Below are 18,875 nucleotides of genomic sequence, written 5' to 3' on the forward strand. Positions count from 1 at the left end.
AAGAAAAGAATCAAGTTTTGGTCAGAACATCCAGCGAAGGTTTTGGTACTTCAGACTTTCTCTATATGAATAAGGAAATCTGAGAATATTATCTAAAGTGATTAACACCTACTAAGGTTTGATTGAATTCTTTTTAGCTGTGGCTTAAGCTGGGTTTTGTTTGTTTTTTCAAGAATTACTTATGCTCAAATAGATTCTTTACTGACTATGTAATCTTTTCTTGTGTATTGTTATATGATATCCATGTCCCTTCTAAGAAAAGGGGGAAAGAGCATGTCAAAATGAAAAGAGTGACTATTACTCCTCAAAACCGATTAGAAATCCCTAGCTTCAAGAAAATCAACACAAATACTAGCAAAGATATGACAGGAAAACAAGGGCTACCTTTATAAATTAGTGAGCAGGCCAGAAAGCCTCTATTTCTGCTCTCAGAAAGCATTTTTTCATCAATTCACCTCTCCTAGGTGATTGTATGTGGGGCCTACTGGAAAGAATAGAATTCTTTCAAACGTTGGTTCTATTAAATTATACTTTATTTCATGACTATAAACAGTTGATGCAAGATCTTTACTGCCTTCAGTTTAAAAAATTCAGACTCAAGAAGAAAAACAAGCCCAGCTGGCATGGCTCAGTGATTGAGCATCAACCTATGAACCAGGAGGTCACAGTTCAATTCCCAGTCAGGGCACGTGCCTGAGTTGTGGGCTCCATCCCCAATTCAGGTGGCAGCCAATCAATGATTCTCTCTCAACAGTGATATTTCTATCTCTCTCTCCATTTCCCTTCCTATCTGAAATCAATAATAAAAATATATTTTTAAAAAGTATTTAAATAAGAGAAACAAGTTCCATAAACTGGTTTCTGCTAAATATTATAAAACTAACTTAGCAGTAAGAGAATTTTTATCCAGTTCATCTCTCTTGGCACATTTTCACACAGATGATCCAGTGGAAGCCAAAGAAGAATTTACGTCCTTTCCCAAGTCTTAGGATAATTAAAATTGGCAGAACTAAGCTAAAAACCAACGATTTTTCTCCATGCAAACACTGGATCAGCGATTCTTAAAGCATGGATTGCAATAAACAAGTAGTGTCCTTTGAGTAATAAACCACTAATATTTTCACAGCTCTATCCCTGTGCTTTTATTCTCTGCAGTAGCAAATGATATGTATAAGAAACACATCAAAAGACTTTGATTTAAATCAGAATCTCTTCCTCTTACTAGATGTTTCATCTTGGGCAAGTCATCTATAATAATAAAAGCATAATATACTAATTAGACCAGATGTCCTCCCGGAAGAAGCTGGGCTGCAAGGAAAGCCCAGGTCCCAGGTGCCAGAGAGAAGCTGGTGCTGGCAGCCAGGGGAAGGATGGCCTACTCTTGCATGAATTTCATGCATTGGGCTGCTAGTCTCATCACAATAACCTTATACTGAGCTCTTACTATATGCATCTATAGGCTATGGGCATCCTTCTCTGAGATATCACAAATTATCATATTTCATGCTATTATACTATATCCCTTCCCTCAAATGCTATGAGATAGTTACTTTAATTATCCCCATTTTACAGATGAATTAACAGGCTCCGAGAAGTGAAGTGACTTCTCAAGGTCAAACTGGGGCTTGAGTTGAACACCTTGACCAAAGGCCCATGGGTGATCATTAAGCTAATGATCACCCTCTCTAAGCATTTTGATTTTCTCATCTATAAAATAGAAATCACAATAATGAAACTCTTAAGAGTTTTACAAAGATTGAAAGACAATATTACGTGAAATTACATTAAAGTGATCCCTGTTGTTATAGTTCTTGCTGTTCTACAATCTCAGGCTCCAGATTAAAGTCCAAGGTAGAGCTTCCATTTCCAATCATGCCTTTTTTCCCCAAATTCACACTTCATCTTATCCTACTGACTTTCTCCTCCCAACAGATTTAAGACATTTATTCCTGCGCATTTCTGTTTCTCTAGCTGTTAGTAAGAGTGCCAATCAATTATTATAATGTCAATATCTGCATAATTCTTTCTCTTGCTTCAGCCTTTTCTCACGCTTATCGATACATCTTTCTCACACTATCTGATTAATGTATACTAAGTCCCATGTCCCTATTTCCATGTGCTATTCTTTATCGCTTATCAGATAAAGATATCTCAATACCGTCGCCCTGGTATTTGAGGCTCTGGGTCTTTTGGTCTAATTATTACCCATTCAAACTCATTTCTCAGCAGAATCTAAGGGGTTGGAAGGGGACATTTATTTATCTATTGAGTGTCTGTTATGTGCTTGGTGCTGCTGTTATTTGGTGGAAATGATAGGTTTAATGCAAATCCTTCAACAGTACAATGAAATACCACCTCATACTTGTAGAATGGTTATTATTAACAAGATAAGGGATAACAAGTGTTGGAGAGGTTGAAGAGAGAGAGAGAAAAAACACCCATTCACTGATGGTGAGAATGTAAACTGGAACAGCCACTACGGCAAACAGTACTGGGGTTACTCAAAAAATTAAGGATAGAGTTACCATATAACTTAGCAACCCCTCTTCTGGTGGGTATCACAGGGAAGGGGGTATGAGGGGTAAGGAAGAGTAAAGAGGTAAGGGAAGATGATTGACTCTGGGTGGTGGACACACAATGTAATATACAGATCATGTGTCATAGAAATGTGCACTTGGAAGTTATAAAATCTTACTAAACAATGTCACCCCAATACATTTAATTTTTTAAAAATAGGCTTACGCACAGGCCTCATAAAGGAGAGATAAAATAAATACAGACATAGTAAATTATAATTATTCAGGAGTGGTAGTATGGGGGTGGAAATTAACCTAGTATAAAGGTTCAGGGAAGGTTCCCTGAGGTAAAATGAGACTGTTCACCTTACATCCCATTACCATGAGCTTGATTGATTCTTTCCTCCCTCAAAAAACTCCCCTTTCTTCTCATGCAAATCCAGCTAACCAATTTGTCTTCCTCAGGATGTAGTTCAATCCTACTTACAAAATGTTAAGTTTTGCTGACTTCTCTAGATTCCAAAGGTCGTAATAATTTTTTAAAAAATATTAATGCGTTTGTAGTTTTTTGTTCCTGCTATCTAAGTTGATCATGGAATAGATTATGGATCAAGTATAGAATATCTTGCCCCCACAACTTGATTGTTGATATGTTTTTGTCTAAAAATCCTGTGTTCTCCTTTAAATTCCGCATAGTGCTATAATAAGTGTTTGCTTAAAGTATAGCTGAGTGCCCAGGGGATGTGCATGGCTAGATGTTTAGAAGTCTATGTAAGAAAAGTAGGCATCAGAATCATGGCTCTAATACCTTAGGCAATATTGTGTATGTTTGAGATTAACCTAATCCCACTCTTGTTCGTTTGCTTTCATTTCTACTTGAGCTTAAATTTGATAGTTTACATTAACATTGCAGAAAAACTCCTTATTATTCTGGAGGTTTGTCTAGATCACCTACTGTTAACACAGAATGCATAATATCCCCCAAACTGAACCCGCCTGTGAAAATTGCTGATCACTATCACTTACCTTCCAGATGCCAAATTTCCACATAAAACTAAAGATACATCAACAAGTAAAGACCTTACATTTCAGGTCTTGGCATGCCTCTAAAAAAATAAATAAATAAATAAATAAATAATGTAATCCATGTAAAAAGTTGTGGTTCCCTTTCCCCCTTCCCCTGATTTTCAGAGCTCTGCTTAGCATGCAATCTTATAAACAGCTAATTAAAGCTATAGGATTCAACGGAGGTGAGTGGAATTTTCAAAGCAGATCAGCTTCTATTTTCTACAAAGTTTTTTTCCAGAGTACGTAGTGTTAGAGCTGTGTAGAAAGGTGTATGAGAGTTTAGGTATACCATGATGTCCTCAATTTTATTTGTTGCTGTTTCCTATGGGTTAAATGTCATCACTTACTGCGATTAATATGAGAGGAATTCTGGCTGAACCCCACTCATTTCTCCCCCTCTACTCCACTTTTACTTTAAAAAACAAACAAAACTATATTCAAAATAATGATGCAATGATATAAAGTTGCTTCTCCATAGAATCCTTGTGTGTGGCCTTAAGCTTTTCAAACCACAGGAGCATTACATCTATATTTTTAGTGTCTAACTTCCACCCTTTAAACAAGATGTCTTTTCAATGAAAATGTCAAACGAATAACCTCCACAAGAGGCAAACTTTCTGGCCCCAAGGATGCCCCTGTTTTTCATTGACTTGTAAGTCAATTTGAACAGGTTCTTCCTATTTCTAGCCTGCATGTATTGCAACAAATTTGTTCATTTATTCAACAAGTACTTGTCGAGTGACTACTAAGTGCCAGGCAATATTCCAGAGTTGTTCTGTGAGCTCTGCCCACAGCCAGGTGAGTTTTTCTAACAGAGATGAGTGATTCTGTTTGACAGACAGCCTGGTGAGTAGTAAGAGGATTTTGATTGTAAGATAAAATTAAATCTTGACTTCAATACTAATGAGAACTGTCACTAAAACCCCTGAAAATAAATATCTTTATCTATAAAACAATAATCGTTGAAAAAAAATGCTTACTGATACCTCCAGGTGCAGGTACTGGACTAGATGCTAGGAATCAGTATGGCCCCAAGCACATAAGTTCTCTGGCATGATGGACCTAAATAATTTGCACACTAGTACACACTACTACTGTACCACTGACTCTTGTTAGTCTGCATAGTGGTTTTAAAATGTGTCCTCAGAATCATTGGCCCTTTTTCCTTAAAAAAAATGGAGCCTAGTTCCCCTGCCCTTGACCATGGGCCAGGCTCAGTGACTTGTTTCTAATGAACAGATGTGGAGGAAGTGATGCTCTGAGGCCAGGTCATAAAAAAGATAGCATCTGCCTGACTGTTCCTTGGGTTGCTTGCTCTGGGAGAAGCCAGATGCCACGTCATGAGAGCACTGAAACAGCCTGCAGGGAGAAACTGAGAACTCTCACCAACTGTCAGCACCAACTCGCTCGCCATATGAGCAATCCACCTTGGAAACAGACCATCTAGCCCTAGTCAAGCCATCATATGAGGACAGCCCTGCACCGAGTCTACAGTCTCATGAGAGACTCCAAGCCAAAACTGCATAGCTAACCACTCCCAAACTTCTGACCCATAGAACTGGAGGCAAATAAATGTTAATTGTTGTTGCCACTCAAATTTGGGAGGCAATTTGCTATAGGAGTAATAAGTAACTAATATAACCTGTGATAGAAACATCTGAGTGGAGCTAAACAGTTATGGTGGAAAACCTTTCAAACTTCTTCTAGTTTACTTCTCATGTTAGAAAAATAAATAAATAACTTCTCATAGACTTTCAATGTTTCTATGACTACAGAAAAATACCCAAACTCTTAGGCTTAGTAGTGAAAATCCTATAGGATTGACCCTACCACACTTATCTCCTCTACTCTCCAGCACAAACTTTGTTTGGCCAGACAACTCTACTATCCTCAGCCAGTTAGTGACCCTGAGGGCTCCCACCTCCAAGGTTTTGATCATGACCTTGCTCTCTCTTGAAGGACACCTCTGTTCTTGTTGCATATTTCATTTTTTTCTTTCCAAGCGTCATGTAAGTCCTGGAGTAATTCTTGATGACCCTAATTGATAGCAATCTCTTCCTTTTTAAAACTTATCATTGTTTTTACTACCAATGCTGCTTATTTAATACTTATTTTCTTAAGTATTTGCACTGTTGTTACACATCACGTTTAATTAATGAATAAATATCTGAGTTTCTATTACATACAAAATCCTGTGCCGAGAACTATATTTAACACTTTTACTTTAGTTGTATTTAACATTTTATTTTTAAAATCTAATATGGCATATACCTTTTTATGTGTGTTTCTTCAACCAGTGCTAGATTCCAAGCAACATGAGGATGGAAAGCAGACCTAGTCTTTACAACTGTAGGCACATCCTTGCAGAATATAAAGCAGCTTTTTACCATCTCACAGAGAGCAGCAATTTCAAAATAATGAAATGATTTTTTTATATTTTCTCATTCTCCTGATATTTATGAAACTAGAAGCCTCGTGATACAATGTTAGAATGTGAAGTAGCATTTGTTTAAGTGGAACTGGGCTCCCCTGGGCAGGTAACTTAACCATGAAATCGTCTTGGAAAAACACCTGTGCATAAAAATTCAGGAAATTATGAACACTTCCTTCTTTAGCAACCAAGCTGGCAGCACATTCTGAGAGGAGGCATCCTCCTCCTCTCAGCTGTCCTGAAAATGGTGTCAACATAAGACACGAAAATGGTGTGAGACTGCTGACATCCTGAGGATCGCCCTGAAAGAGCCAGGGGTTAAGCATTGCAATGTAGTTCTGGCAAAAGCAAATTCTTCCTTGAACTTACTCCATTAAATCCATTTGCTGGTTCACTTTAACTGCAGTGAGCTAGTAAAAACTGCAACTGCTTTAGGTAAGAAAAGCTAGTTGAAAAGAAAGGATAGAGGTCACTCTCAAACTTTAACTTACTTAAGAATTTCCTGCCCTAACCAGCATGGTTCAGTGGATAGAGCGTCAGCCTGCAAACTGAAGGACGCAGGTTCAATTCCAGTCAAGGCCATGTGCCAGTAGGGGGCATGCAGGAGGCAGCTGATCTATGATTCTCTCTCATCATTGATGTTTCTATCTCTCTCTCTCCTTCTCACTTCTCTGAAATCAATAAACATATATTTAAAAAAAAAAAAAAAAAAGTATTTCCCACTCAACTACCATCAGTCCATCATCATCACCTCATCTCCATCAGCTCCTCCACCAAATGCCCATTGAAAAAGCCTAGGGTAGCCTAGCTAGGATGCCTCAGTGGTTGAGCATTGAGCTGTGAACCAGGTTCAATTCTCGTCAGGGCACATGCCTATACCTGATTGAGGGCTTTATCCACAGTGAGGAGTGTGCAAGAGGCAGCTGATCAATGATTCTCTCATCACTGATGTTTCTATCTCTCTTCCTATCTCTTCCTCTCTGAAATCAATAAAAATATGTATTTTTTTTTTTTTAAGCCTAGGGTAAGAACCTGGAATTCACATCTTTCAATAGGCTTATTTTGATGCGTTTAAGTAACGTAGAGTGGGTATATCTGTTTGTAAATTTCAAAGATAGAGAAAAGGCAAAGGGGAAAAATACTGGTAATGTGGTATGAAACCTGTATTATTTTCTCTTTAGTTAGCTGCATTTCCACTCCCAAAATTTGTTGTGTTAATTGTGCTGATCTCATCTGGATAGTGTGAAATTAGGAGGTTATGGTTAGCTGTGCATTGAAAACCCCATATAATAAAAAGTAACTCTATTCTTTAAAGAAATTTGGATTGGAAAAATCTGGAAAGAAAGTCAGGGAGTGAAGGAAGAGATTTTAAAAATGCTGAGAAATAGCTAGCTGTGATGGAGAAGTCTACAGACATTTAAACCCCATTGCATTCCTTGTATTTGGGCTCTCTGGTTCTTAGCTTCAAGGGCATATTGGAAATATCAGCTGATATTGGCAACTTCAGCAAGTAACATTGCTATACTTGAAAGGGTTTTAGAAATAATCAATTATTTATCTTTTCTTAGATACTTGGGAGTTAGATATGGAAGGAGAGGAGTCAGGACAAGTTGGAAGCTACCAGGATATTTGATTGAGGAGGAGAAGATGGAAGTGGAATAAGAAGACCTTTCTTGCACCTCCTCCTATGACCAGACTGGAAATAAAAATCACCCAGAGGAAGAAACTTATAATAAGAAAGGGCAGAAACCACGTGGACACTGCCCTGCACAACAACTCACACAATGTGGTCAGGGATGAGCCTCACGGTCAGTCAGCCTGAGAGGAGATCCCACCCATGATTGGAACACCAACAATCAAGGCCCAATTACAACAGGAGAGCCCAAACAACAAGGGACATTCCAGAGCACCCAGCTCAGGAGATGGAAGACACTGTTCCACGGGGTCCCACAAAACACTACATAAAGGCCACCCCGCAAAGACTGGGAAGCATTGCAATTTGATCTAAAACATAGAAACAAATGCAAAGGGTCAGCAAAAATGGGGAGACAATTTAACAACCCCCAAATAAAAGAAAAGGAGGAAACTCCAAAAAAGAGCTAAATGAAATGGAGGCACTTTATCGGATATAAATTTATCATATAGACTTAGATATTAGAGGATTCTATCTGATAGTAACAGGAGCCCCTCTGCTCTTTTAAAGGAAGGGAAGAGAAAAGGAATAAGAAGGAGAAAATGTGGCTCTCAGAGCCAATGTCAGTGAGGCAGTCACCTCTGCGAAGTTTGTAAGATAGATCATCAAAAGTAGAGATGGCTGAAACCGGTTTGGCTCAGTGGATAGAGTATCGGTCTGTGAACTGAAGGGTCCCAGGTTCAATTCTGGTCAAGGGCATGTACATTGGTTGTGGGCACATCCCTGGTGGGGTGTGTGCAGGAGGCAGCTGATGTATGTTTCTCTTTCATTGATGTTTCTAGCTCTCTATCCCTCTCCCTTCCTCTCTGTAAAAAAATCAATAATATATATATATATATATATATATATATATATATATATATATTAAAGTAGAGATGATTAGAACAGACAACTTCAGCAAGTAACATTGCTATACTTGAAAGGGTTTTAGAAATAATCAATTATTTATCTTTTATTTATCTTTTCTTAGATACTTGGGAGTTAGATATGGAAGGAGAGGAGTCAGAAAAATAAATCTGAGACTGTACAATCAATAGCTATTCTTTCCTCTTTAGTTTTCCCCTTGTTGAAATAAGTTTACTGTAGTTCAAGGTACTTCCGGTTCTATGATGCAGCTCTTTGTACTAAGCCTGCTGTTAGGCATTAGTTGGGAAATCCTTTTGTCATACTTTCTGGCATTAGGGTGTGTCCAACTGCATTGCATGAGAGGATGATAGAATTTCAAGTCAGGATTGGGGGGAGATGGGCAACTACCCACAGAAGCTGTAGCCATTCCTATAGATGCGTGTGATGGAGCCAATGTTCCCCTCCTCTTGCTGTTTCCCACAGCTCTGTGAGGAATGCTAGAGGAAGCAAAGTCACATCCAGTCCCAATATCCGTTTCTGTGAGTTTCACAGAACTTATCCCCATGGTACCACCTAAGGGTCCCCAGTGTTTCCATAAAAGTTGTCAACTACTGACTTGCTGATGGAAGAAGTAAGTGATGGGGCTTTCATTGTGAAATTCAAAAGCTGTTCTGACATTTTCTGGAACTTAAGCAAGAAGCAGACTGTAAAATATCTCCCACACAAAAATCTTATGTATGCAGTATTGGTAAGAGCCCTTAGGTGTTCATGATGGAAACTCCCAGGTGGCCCTACCTGGGGAGGAGTGAGGGAGCCTTATGTTCATTCCCCCTGCCCCCTCAACATTATCATCATGGACATTTTTGATAGCACAGTGAGATTTACCTAGGTCTGAGAAGTAGAGATCTAGCCAAAACCAACCTAACTTCTTGTCCTTTACTCATCTCATACACTGAGGGTTTTTTGTTTGTTTGTTTTTACTATTCATCTTTTGTAATTCAATTACCCATATTCATCTGTATCCAATTCTTACCAATTTATTAAACTCCTATTTTGTTCCCTATGCTAGGAATCATGCTGTATCTAATATGAGTGTGGTGTTATAATGTGAGTTCTGCTACTAATGTTCTGTTTCTCTAACAAGTGAGTCAAGATTAAAGCATAAAACACTCAGAGTTCACTGTAATACAATACATCAACAAGAGAGATAGAAAGGAGAACTAATTGGAGTTTGAATGATGAGGGAAAGCCAAAAGTTAAGCCTTGGATGTGAGCTTGTCTTTCAATAGACATTGAGGATACTCTACGAGCATGCGGATGGATCCAAGCAGGAATGAGTGTGAGATGTGTGGGACACACTCAGGTGCTGCTTCCTTAGGCACAGGCATCATACCACGAAACAGAAAGGTAGATGCATTCTGATTATAAAGGTCTTGAAAGTTAAACAAAGAGAAGCTGAAATTTGTTAGGCCCCAATAGTATTTTAGGGGACTATCTGATGAGGGTATTTGAAAAAATCTATGGAAGAAATCTAGGCGTGAGACAATGAAATTTTGGAGCGACAGGTGGCAGGAAGGATGAAAAGAAAGGATTAATTTCAGGACACATTTCACAAGATAGACTCTGACTTTAAGGCTACTAGGAAGGGAGGAGTCAAAGATGACTCAGATATTTCTAACCTGGGAGGCTGCCTGGTGCTGCTGGCATGTGTGAGAATCGAGAAATTGGATGGGGCAATCCTCAGCAGAAGAAGGACGATGATGAGTTCTGGGCTTCCCAGAATAAAACCCTAATTCATTTTGAGCCAATCAAATAGAAATGAAATCTATTTACTAGGGGCCCCTCAACTACTACTATTTATTACTATTACTATTAATTATATCATGAGTGAGCATGGTACGTCCAGAATCCTGTCCTCACACACCTGCCTTCACGTCCATAGAAACACCACCGTGCAAAAGTCAGCAGCAAGAGCTGAGCCAGAAGAAACCTCACTCCTCTAGCTTTCACAACCATCACCAGTGAGGTGCCTCGGAGACTCCTTCAACTTAAAACTACACAATAGTTTTAACAATTCAGGCAGTGTAGCTCTAACATCCTGCATGGATCCCACAAACCACCAATCAATCCATAATTTCAATCTTCTCAATATTTTCCTAGAGCTGCTGACAAGTAGAAAAGCCAACTGAGCTCACTTTTGCAGCCACATTCAATCTATAATAGTGCTAATAGACATTAGCACTATTACATGGAGAAGAAAAAGGAGATGCTATAAATTCTAATGAGCCAGACCTTAGTATTGCCATTGTCGGCACTCATGACTTGGATAAAACCACTCCACTCCAGGTAAAAACCCTGTGGTTAAATTCCAGAATCGGGCACAGAGTAACTCTGTGATCGTTGGTAAATGACCTAACATTTCTGCACCTCAGTTTTGTCATCTTTAAAATGGGGACAATCAAATTACATAGTTCAAAGAGATGATGTGTCTATAAACTGAGGAAATATATGCAAAGTAGTCAGCCTAGTGTCTGACACATGGCAAAGTATTCAATAAGTGTTCACCCCTATGATTATTTTTATTTGTCCCTCAAGACAAAAGGTATGCTTAGAGGTCAAAAGACATACTAAGAATGTCAATCTTGTGTTGACCAAAGCCACTGGGTCACATCTGGAGGGGTGGTATTCAGTATAACCCTGTGGTAACACAAGTTTGGATATAATTCAATTACTAGTGGGCTTCTGCCTTCCACCAGCCCCTGTTTGCAGATGTAGAATGGGCGAGATTTCTTATGTTCTGAGAGTGGAGGGGTCCTAGAAAGTAACAGCCTCAAGACAGTTGGGGTTTAACTCAGTGTGCAGCTATACTTGTACCAAATAACTTCCACTGTGCTTTTAGCGATACTTTCTACCCCTTGTAAAATATTGTTTTTCATTAGCTTCGTAAGAATGCGACTCCTTGTTGGCAGACTGCGTTTTTGGAGTCCACTTATCTTATTGCGGCAGGGTTTACTGTGCTTAAAAGTAGTCAGCGCCACAATCATTAGGAATTCTCGGCTGCCTTTCCAGCGGTACAAATGTATTAAAAGGAGACAAAGTTAACTCACTGCGCATTACTGCTTGGCTTAGTCTAAAAGCATTCTGGAGAGTTTTGTTTTGTTTTGTTTGCCTTTGCTCCTGAGCATGGTGTTTTGGCTCTAAGTTCGCCTCTTGACAAGACGCTGCCTGTAGAGATTGTAAGAGGTTGGAATGAATCCAAACGTGCAGCCTCAGCTCATTTCCCCTCCATGAATGAGAGGCTGCGGGCCCTGCCTGCCGGGCTTGGGAAGCTTTCTTTGCCTGGAACCAGTTCCCTAAGCTGTTGGTGGCAGCACAGGAGGGAGTAAGGGAAAGCAGATGATGCCAAAAGGAAACCTTTTGCTCTGGACCGGTGCTTCCCGTGGCCCAGGCTTCAGCAGCTTCCTTCGGTGTATCAGTCCCACAACCCGCCCGGCCATGCTGAGAGCAGAATGTGCCCACAAGATGCCAACTCCCGTTCTCACCGCAGCGGAGTTTCAGCTGGGGTGTAATCTGAAGTCTCATCTTCATGTCTCTGTTGCCCAACGAGCACTGAAGACATCACGGTAGGCCAGAAAGGAGTTTAGCTCTGTCAAGGGGACCTGATTGCTATGGCACTACAATTACAGTGGCTCATGCGGAACTCACCAGACAGAGGCAGCATTCTATATTGAATACTAATATTTAGGAAAACTCTGATACACACATTGGAAGGAACCTCTTCCTTCTATCTTTTGATTTCATGATACAGAGAAGAGTTTATAGTCCTAATTTCTATTTTTAGTCTACTCTTTCAAACGTAAGTAATGCAACATAAGAAATTAGTACTGACTACTAGATGCAAAAAATATGAGTCCACGGGCTGAAAACCAGATTCTGGAGCCTACGTTCAAATCCTGACATCACCACTTATTACCTGTGCAATCTTGATCAAGTCCCTTAATCTCTGTGCATTGCTGCTCTCAACTTGAAATGAATAACATTGCCATTACCCCCGCTAAGGGCCTGGTGCATAGTCTAAGATCAAGAAATGCTTATTATTAGTAGCTAATTTTAATCTTTTGATATAATGGATAATGAGAAACAAAGAAAAATCACAGTTACAAAAAAACAATAAAAATATCTAAATTTGAATCACCTTTTTTTTGAATCATCATTTTGAAGTTATTCTCTCTCTACTACTAGTTTTAGGTTCTCTAAATTACTCTACAAAATAGCACCTCCAAATATAAAATTATGTTTTATACTCTATTGATTGTGTATGATGGGTTGAAATCTTGGGCATAATTTGTATGTGGCTCTTTGTGTAAAAGGGTAAGATAATTTATAAATCTCATGGACAAAGAAGAAATAAAGGTAGTTTTCAAAACCTTTCTCTCCTATCCCACATGATTGAATTTTGGCCAATTACAATCTTCCTGGGTCCCTGTGTTCTCATCTGTAAAGTAATAGAGTTCCTTCCAAATCTAATAACAAACCAATAAACTTTATGTTAGACTGAGTCTTATAGATCTGAGAGACTAGAAAAATATATTCAATGTTTGAACTTTCCTATCACTTTGTTCTCTCCTACCCACAAACTATCGTACATATAACTACCCCATAGTTAATTATTATTACAGTCTGATAATAACTACCTCATAGCTAATTATTATTAGAGTATGATAATGGGTCCATGATAAAAGTTGGTATTCATCTTCTTTTGGGTATCGTGTTTTTCTAGATCCTTTTAGATTAGGTCTATAAGGCATTTGTCTCAGAGTTGTTCTATTCTTTTTTTCTTTGTATGTTAGTGGAATTGTAAGGCGTTTGCATCATTTTCACTATGAATCTCTAAAGTCTATCAGCTAGTACCAATTAGAATAAGACTACTCACTCACACATCTTATATTTACCTCTTGGAAGTTTATAAAAGGAACTTTATATAACTGAATATCCTTATAAAACAATAAACTGGTGAAAATAAGTGGAAGAAAGGAGATATAAACTCCTCTATCACTATCATTAAGAAATTGATAATTAGCATCTTAAACCAGAATAGTTCAAACAGTGTTTGTCCTTCTGTAATGAATGCATTACTTCTGAAGTCTATGCTACTTAAGATATGCAAGAATATTAATTCTAATGTATACAATGGAATTAATCTTCTATAAAGAACTAATGTACTTATAATATAATGAGAACAAAATTATGCTGTTTTTATAACCAAATAAAATCTCATCAACAACTCTAGATAATTACCTGTGCAAAAGTCCTTTAGAAATGATGAAGTACTATTAAAACAAAAGGAATTCTTTGTTCTAGCACCAAAAGTTTAAATATTTTACACTAATTGACTTGATATTTTCTTTTGAATTATCCTATTGTGCATGATTTAAATAGATTCCACCATGGCTCTCATCTTATTTCTTAGGACTGAGTAATTGAAAAGCAATACTTTTTTTAGTGTCAACAGCTCATTATTCTGTTTACAAATAATTCAGTATAGTATTCTTTTATATAGTATACCGTATGATCATACTTTATCTGAAATACAATCTGATGTACAGAAATTTGATCAATTAGGATCTTATAACTTTTGTAAAACATAAAACATCTTACCTGGCTTCTAACTTAAGTAAAAGGGTTTACTTAAGTAAAATGGTTTATAAGTATTTCTTATAAAAATTCTTAAGTTTCACTACTGAGAAAATTAGCTTCAAAGTTTAAGAACAAAAGCAGAAACAACATTTGTCAAATCATTGGAATTAAAAAGCTCATCTCCCTCAGTACTAAGGACTTGTCTGAATTTTTTCTGCATTTTCATTCTGGGCATTACCCCCAATTTATAACTTGGCAATGACTAACTGTAACTAAAATAACACTAATTGGAAACCAATCCTCTCAAACTTCGTTGATACATTTGTACCATTCCAGTATCTGCCCTGAGGAGAGAGAATAGATTTTTTTGTGGAACTCTGGATTTCATTCATTCCGTTGATCAAATACCAGCCTATAGTTTCTGCTACCGCACAAAAGTAAACAATGATCTGGCTGAGACTGCTGCTTGTTTGTGTTGTGCATACCATGGTGAGATCTATGAGATGAATAATGAATGAGTCCATATTTTACAGATAAAGCACAGCTCCTACATGCTTTGTATTTTACTAAATAAATATTACAGGCCCATCTTGGTTGTGAATTCAAAAATACGGGAAAACACACCGAGTTTTTATATAAATGCTTTCAAAAGAAAAGCCTATTTTAAAAACTTTAGAATGAAATACTAAAGTAATATCAAAATATTTTTAACTACAATTCTAAAGTTAGGGGAATAAATTCTCATTTACTTACAAGTTGGCTTTGCTCTTGGAGGAAATTTGGTTCGGGTAATAGCCAAAATTATAAAAATAATGACTGGCCATAAAATCAAGACAAGCGTCCAAAGCTGCAAAATAATAAAAAAAAAAATTAATTATATTGCTGAACCAAAAAATCTGACAAGAAATACATCATGCTTTAACATTCTAACACAAGTATTTGCCTGTAAATATTATTAATGAAAAAGAAATGAGTACATTTTTTTAAATGAAAGAGATCTAGAAATGAACACAAGATTTTTTTCCAAGCTTAACATTTTAAAATGACCTTCTGAAGACCCCTTTTCAGTCACCTCTCATGACCACTCTAAGAGTGATGATAATAAAATTCAAATCTGATCAGTAAGTTCTTAACTTAAAATCTGTTGTTTTCTCAGTTGCTTGTTGGATAAAGCTCAGCATTCTAAGCAGAGCATGCAAAACCATCAGGATTGTAGTGTAGACCTTTTTAACCATTTCCAAAGTCAGCATTTTATGCGTAGCCAACAAGGTTAGTGGGTGACCCTGAATAATGGTTCAACAGACATCATTGAACAAATAGATAAATGAATAATTGAGTCAATGAGTAAATGAGTAAACAGGCACGTCAAGTTTTCTGCAACTCCCCCACCATACCTCTATAAATAGCATCTTGTGTCTGCTTCTATCACAGAACGTAACATACTCTCGCCATCGATATTTTTCTGCCTGACTCACAAAATAAATTGGCAACTCTTTTATGGCAGGAATGGTGTTTACAGATCTCTGAATGTTCACTGGCACAAAATAAATATTTAAAAGTGTATCCTGATACTGCATTATATTTCTATCAGAGAACTTCATTGTAAGACACATCAAGAGTGGCTTTTCTCCCCGTGCAGACATGATGTGTTAGGTTAAACATCAACTGCTTAATATTTTACATACCTATCAAATTTTTCAAACATGTATTCACAAAAAAACATTAACTGTGGTATGCAAACAGTTATAGCACACAAACCAAACTGGACTTAATAAAGTAAAACTTGGAACTCTGTTTCTGCCTGGTTATGCAATCAGACTTATTATCATTCCTCCCCCACTTTTCAGAGACAGCTTGCTTCTGCCAAATCTCAAGCTACTGCCTGGGGCTCTTTAATTCTCCTAAACAATCTAGACCCATTCAAGTATTGATCCTTAGGAAACTCCTGATCTCAATTTTCTCTGGCTATCTCCATTGTGTGTGTAATAGCACTGCTCTCCTTGCAAGCAGACCTGTCACCAACTTCTTAGACTTTGGTTTTTTTTTAAAAAGAAGTTAACTCTTGATATATGGAATCCTGAGGTGCTGGGTTTGGTTAGAGCTGAAAAGCTACCAGACTGACCAAACAGCCTAACCAATGGAGCGCTTCTCAAGTGCTAACGTGCATACCAAGTCGCCTGGGGTCAGGAATGCATGTAGAATGGATTACGTAGACCAGAGGCGGAGCCAGAAACCTTGCTTTTCCATTAAGCTCCAGGTGGGCGCTGCTGGAGCTGCACCCAAGCACCACACTGGGAGTAGAGCAGTTCTATTCCCAGTACGCCACCCACCTAACTGACAGGATTGTTTTATAAAGTCCTGGACTATTTTTGTTGGAAAGCTCCCTTGAGATCAATTAATGAATAGAATTCAGGGCATTCATAAACCTGGATGGGGGGGGGGGGAGATCACATTTTTATTTTCTCCAGCTTGTGATTGAAATTTAGCATTTCTATTAGTGGTGGATGTAGTCAACAAACCAGAGTGTGATGAGAAGTACCTGGGGCTTGGTCACCAATAGAAACCAGGGATATTTTCAAACAACATTAGTGTTGGGGTAGAGAACTCCAAGTGCTATTTACAATTATTGTGAAATTAAAATTACAGTAGTTATGGGTTCATAATATTTACTTAGTTAATAAAGAAACACATTGCCATGTCCTAAATTTGCTTTTAAATACCTTAATAACTGAATTTCAATATAATTTGTTTTATTTGTAATACTATTTATTTTATTGATTTAAAAACATTATTCTTAGAGGAGCCATATATTTCACCGGGCTGCCAAAGAGATCCATAGCATATTGGAGGTTAAGAGGCCTTGATCTCATCCAACTCCCTTTTTTCTTCTCTGGGATACAGAAGGTTAGCATAATTATCCAAAGTCACATACCCAGTTGGGAAGCAGAGCAGAGAACAAGGATCTGAATATCAAAATACTTAGGCTAGGTCTTTTTTAAAATTACCATACTGCTCTGACAAACAAGTAAGAAAGAATGATAGAGAGTGTATTGCAAAAATGCAAGTGCTATAAAAAATATAAAATGTGCTGGGGCTGGCATGGCTCAGTGGTTGAGTGTTAACCTATGAACCAAGAGATCCCTGTTCCATTCCCAGTCACAGCATGTGCCTGGCTCGATCCCCAGTGTGGGCAGTGCAGGAGGCAGTCATTCAATGATTCTCTCTCATCATTGATGAGATTAGGCCCTAACTTGATGGCTTTATGAAGAGGTCTTCATAAATTTTGAAGTTAATTTTTGACACGATTTAAGTCGAGCCCAAAATGTAATCTCCTAGTATATTAGTGTAGTTTAAGGCATTTTTTACTTTGTTACAGATAAAAATCCCAGCTAGGTCCATAAGCAATTTATTATCACAGTATTTCCCCTGGGATTGTAGGTCAGAGAAGTTTGAAGAACATTTCTGAATGTTGCATTTTAGAAGGATAAGAAATACAGAGCCATTCACACTGTGATGTTAAAGCTGACAAGTTAATCATGAAAGCCAGAAACAAACAAAACTTAAATTTTCATAGCAGCAGGATTGCTCTCAACACCATTCTAAATATTGTCATAAATAACCTGGAAGAAAATGTGTGCCAAGGATCCAAATGCTAACCTAATGAGTCATGGCTTTTCTTGCTATTGGTTTAGAGAAAGGGCCAATATATTGATCTTATAGATTTGGGACCTCTGGAAACTTTGGGAAAAGCAGTTTTTAACAGTTTCATATTTTAGCTGATATTTTAACTTACCCTTGCCTCTATACCTCATTTGCCTTCCATCCCCTCTGCATTCTTTTTTAAAAATGTATTTTTATTGATTTTAGAGAGGAAGGGAGAGGGAGAGAAAGATAGAAACATCCATGATGAGAGAATCATTGATTGTCTGCTTCCTGCACGCGCCATACTGGGAATCAAGCCCACAACCTGGGCAGGTAACCCAGACAGGAACAAAAATATGACCTCCTGGTTCATAGGTCATCACTCAACCATTGAGCCACGTCGGTCAGGCCTCCCTGCATTCTTGACCTTGAAGGGCATAGGCACACTGAGCAGTTCAATTCTTTAGTGGGCCATGGCATTTGTCTTCTTTTATTTCTCCAGGGATTATTTTCTGTTGAGATGTCCTATCCTTTCTCTTCCCTTTCAGCTTCTGAAAATTTCAGTGTCTGAAAGTCCTTAGGTAGTGCCCACCAAGGTAAGTCCATTCTATGACTGGGTGCCCACTGAGGGAGGTGGGTCCTTAAAAAGTTAAAGAGGACACCTGCAGCAGCCAGACATGGGGTGTCCGTTGGGTAAAAAAGGTGTCTGTACAGAGCAAAGGTCAGGCAGTTGGTTTCATAGAGGGAGGCTGACCAAAAAGTCAATACACCCCATTAGAGAAGCCAGGTTCCTCCCTACCCTTCAGGGGAATTATAAACATGGAATGGGAGAAAATTAGAATGAACTCTTTAATATTGGGTTTGAGTTGAGGATATGTGTGTGAACTCTTGGGTTTCAAAATTTATAAAGATACATGAATTACAGTGATAAATGTGTATATAACAACTAGAGACATGGTGCACGAAATTCATGCAGGGGAGGGGTCCCCTCAGCCTAGCCTCCAATCCAGGACCCCTAGGGGGATATCCAGGGATTGGGCCT

The 18,875-nt window shown here is 38.1% G+C and overlaps 1 protein-coding gene across 2 annotated transcripts in view; it reads right to left on the reverse strand.

Moving 5' to 3' along the window:
- The window catches only part of ABCA12 (ATP binding cassette subfamily A member 12), a gene marked incomplete at its 5' end in the record, with an annotated part of 169,674 nt that overhangs the window by 140,514 nt on the left and 10,285 nt on the right, over positions 1–18,875 (reverse strand). For both annotated transcript variants that reach the window (XM_084891430.1, XM_084891429.1), the window contains one exon: positions 14,945–15,038. In XM_084891430.1, coding sequence (XP_084747556.1) covers positions 14,945–15,038 — 94 coding nt within the window. The remainder of the gene's footprint in view (positions 1–14,944; positions 15,039–18,875) is intronic.

The sequence above is a fragment of the Pipistrellus hanaki genome, assembly GCF_964339955.1.
Source record: "Pipistrellus hanaki genome assembly, chromosome: 8".
Lineage (NCBI taxonomy): Eukaryota > Metazoa > Chordata > Mammalia > Chiroptera > Vespertilionidae > Pipistrellus > Pipistrellus hanaki.